Here is a 3,149-nt window from a genome sequence, read left to right as displayed (position 1 = left end):
ATCCTTGAAAGTGAGTCTGTAGGTTGTGGAATCAGTCACTGTTGAGGCCTGTGAAACCGTTCTCGGAACCTAATATCTATAGGGTAGTTAGAACTGTTCCTGTAACACATACAACAAGCTGGAGGAACTCAGCATCCATGGAAATGAACAGTCAGTGATTAGTGGAGCGGCGCAGGGATCTGTCCTGGGACCCCTGCTATTTGTGATTTTTATAAATGACCTGGATGTAGAGGCAGAAGGATGGGTGAGTAAGTTTGCGGATGACGAAAAAAAAACAAAAACAATAGGGCATATGTACAAGATTAAGGGAGGGTAGTTTAGGGGAGACATCAGGGGTAAGTTTTTTACACAGAGGGTTGTGAGTGCCTGGAATGATTTGCCAGGGATGGTGGTGGAGGCTAAAACATTAGGGGTATTTAAGAGCCTCTTGGACAGGGACATGGCTGAAAGCAAAATGGAGGGTTATGGGGTAGTGAGGGTTTAGTACTTTTTTTAAGGATTATATGGGTCCGCACAACATGGAGGGCTGAAGGGCCTGACTGTGCTGTAATGTTCTATGGTTCTGTGGTTTCGGGCCGAGATCCCTCGTCAGGGCCTGTTCCTGAACCTGGTGGTGTGGGACTTTAGGCTCCTGTACCTCTGTCGGACGGTGGCAGCGAGAAGAGAGTAAGGCCTGGACGGTGAGGGTCATTCACGACGGATGCTGCTTTCTTGTGGCAGCGATGCTTGTAGATGTTCTCACCAGCGGCGGAGGGGGTTTCCCGGGATGGACTGGGCCGCATCCATCACTTTCTGTAGACTTTTCCGTTGGCGATTTGGCCCTCGCTCAGGCTTTACCAGGCTTTTCTATCTATGTGGATTGGCGGTGAATTCTGATAACGCCTCCAGGAGGACTGGCTGGTAATTTTTAGCCTGTTTCAAACTGGTGGGCGAAACGAGCTGAAACATTGCGAGCGAAACCAGTCAGCCTGCTGGCAAGGCACTGCAAGTGTTAATGCTCGTCTTAAACTTGCTGTTGTGTGGTTTCTCTCACAGAGCGGAAGCGCGCGTGTGAGAGACGGAGGGACCTGGAGCCGGGAGGGAGACGCTGATGTTAGGTCTCTGGGGCTCGGCCGACGATGAACGTGTCGGGGAACTGCTCGGGCGCTGAGGAGCACCTGGTGGAGGTTCGTGTCTTCGCCTCCGTCGCCTCCTTCGTTCTTCTGGCTTTCTTCAACCTGGTGATCAACTCCAGCATCCTGAGCGAGGACCGCCTGCGCTCTCAGGCCCGCTTCGTTTTACTGCTGCATCTCCTGCTCTCCGGGGTTGTCTACTTCGGCCTAAGCAGCTCCTTTTACCTGCTGACCTACCTGCGCGCCGCCGTCTCCGCCACCTGGTGCCTAGCACTACTGCTCGCCCTCATGGTCGGCGGCTCCTCCATCCTTCTCACCCTCACCCTGATGGCTGTCGACCGTTACTTGGCCATCTGTCACCCGCTCAAGTACAGTGCCTTCTGCGCCCGCCACTCCGTCTGGTTCCTCTGCCCGCTCATCTGGTTCTGCTCCTCGGTGATCCCGCTCATCCTCGTGTCCCAGCAGGCGGGTCCTCCGGCGCAGCAGGGGCCGGGGCCGGGGCCGGCCAAGCGCTGCTCGTCTTCGCACCTCGCCTCCAGCCACAACATGAAACAGACCTCGAAGATCCTGCTGATAGGAGTCTGCACCCTCCTCATTCTCTTCAGCTACCTCAAGATCCTGGCGGAGAGCCGGCGCATTGGGACGCTGAACAGGCGCAACCGGCGCGCCCGCAGCACCATCCTGATGCACGGCGTGCAGCTGGTGGTCTACATCATCCCCACCTTCATCACCTTCTTCCTGCAGGTGTTGGCGCAGGCGGGCAAGCTCGACCAGTGCACCCGGGCTCGCTTCGAGGTGGCCAACTTCGCCTTCTTCAGCTTGGCTCAGTGTATCAGCCCAGTCATCTACGGCCTGCGGAAGGAGGAACTGTGGGATCTCCTGTGCCACAAGTACCCCTGCCTTCACTGGGACTTCAAGCGGCTGCTCGAGGGGTTGGTGGCCGTCAGCGGCTGCCTGCGGGGCCCGAGCTGTCTATGGCGGCGGCCGCCTCCCCCCGCCGACGCGCCCTGGTGAACCAAGCCGGACCTGCAACTTGTAAGACCCCGCTACCGACCCTCCGCATCTTCCCACAAGGCGAGGGGAGGGGACCCCAGAGACTTTTCCGGGCGTGGAGAGGGAGGCAACCGTTTGGGGAGCCGATACACCTGCCCCTTCTAACTGTCTTACCAAAAGCTTCGTCTAAACACTTATGAACAGGATTACAGTCCGGCACGGTTGTGCTGAAAGAGGCAGCACTCTTACCGCGCTGTCACAAGCATCCCGAATGTCTTATCCTTCGCTGCCCGGCTGCCAGCTCAGGGAAAAGGGACAATGCTGTCTGAATTTTCGCACAGGCGCAGGACCGAAATAATTGTGTCCTTATGGGGGAATCTACCCAGTGCTTACTGCGAGTCGTGGGGTGTTTTATTTTCGTTTTATGGCGCCCAAGCTTCAAGTAAACCCCACGCCTCACTCCCGACCGCCACACCATGGGGATATTGAAGCGGTTCCAGAGGAGGCCGTGGGCAGGAGTGGAAAGACTGAGATCTGGGCTGGAGGGACCAGACCGAATCTTCACTCGGACCTCAAATGGCCGCCATGTGGGACAGTAGGTTTTGCTCCTTTGGCCACAGACCGAGTGAGGATGTATTGGGAAAGAACTCCCTCAGAGGGACCCTAAACCGCCGTGGAAGTTAAATCATATCGCTGAACCGGTCAGCTACTAACTTATTTCGAGATGAATTTTGAGTCTTGTCTAAACTGTGGCCTGGCGCCTGTAAAGAGAGAGTTTGTGGTGTTTTCTAATTAAACTAAGTGTTAATTTTTAGCCCATGTTATGGTACATGTTTGGCTGGAGTGGGTCACTAGGTTTGGATATCCATCTGTCAGCGTATAACCACTGGCCACAGTGTGTAACCGGCCGCTGGGAGTCCAGAGTAACACACAAAATGCTGGAGGAGCTCAGCAAGTCAAGAAGCATCTATGGCGGGGTGGGGGTGGAATAAACAGTCGACTCTTTATTCTTTTCCATAGATGCTGCATGACCTGCTAAGATCC

At 55.3% G+C, this 3,149-nt stretch overlaps 1 protein-coding gene across 1 annotated transcript; it reads left to right on the top strand.

Annotated features, from left to right (window-relative positions):
• Positions 1 to 1,027: 1,027 nt before the first annotated feature.
• Positions 1,028 to 2,919, top strand: zgc:194312 (uncharacterized protein LOC794943 homolog). The gene has a single exon (XM_059973898.1). It carries the CDS (start codon positions 1,119 to 1,121, stop codon positions 2,124 to 2,126), a length of 1,008 nt encoding a protein of 335 aa, XP_059829881.1. The 5' UTR covers positions 1,028 to 1,118; the 3' UTR covers positions 2,127 to 2,919.
• The last annotated feature ends 230 nt before the right edge of the window (positions 2,920 to 3,149 follow it).

Source organism: Hypanus sabinus, chromosome 7 (genome assembly GCF_030144855.1).
Source record: "Hypanus sabinus isolate sHypSab1 chromosome 7, sHypSab1.hap1, whole genome shotgun sequence".
NCBI lineage: Eukaryota > Metazoa > Chordata > Chondrichthyes > Myliobatiformes > Dasyatidae > Hypanus > Hypanus sabinus.
This window is presented reverse-complemented; position numbering and strand designations above follow the sequence as displayed.

What these genes read in the sequence shown, in the direction of transcription:
- zgc:194312 (XM_059973898.1), top strand. Translation starts at nt 1,119, where the DNA reads ATGAACGTGTCGGGGAACTGCTCGGGCGCTGAGGAGCACCTGGTGGAG.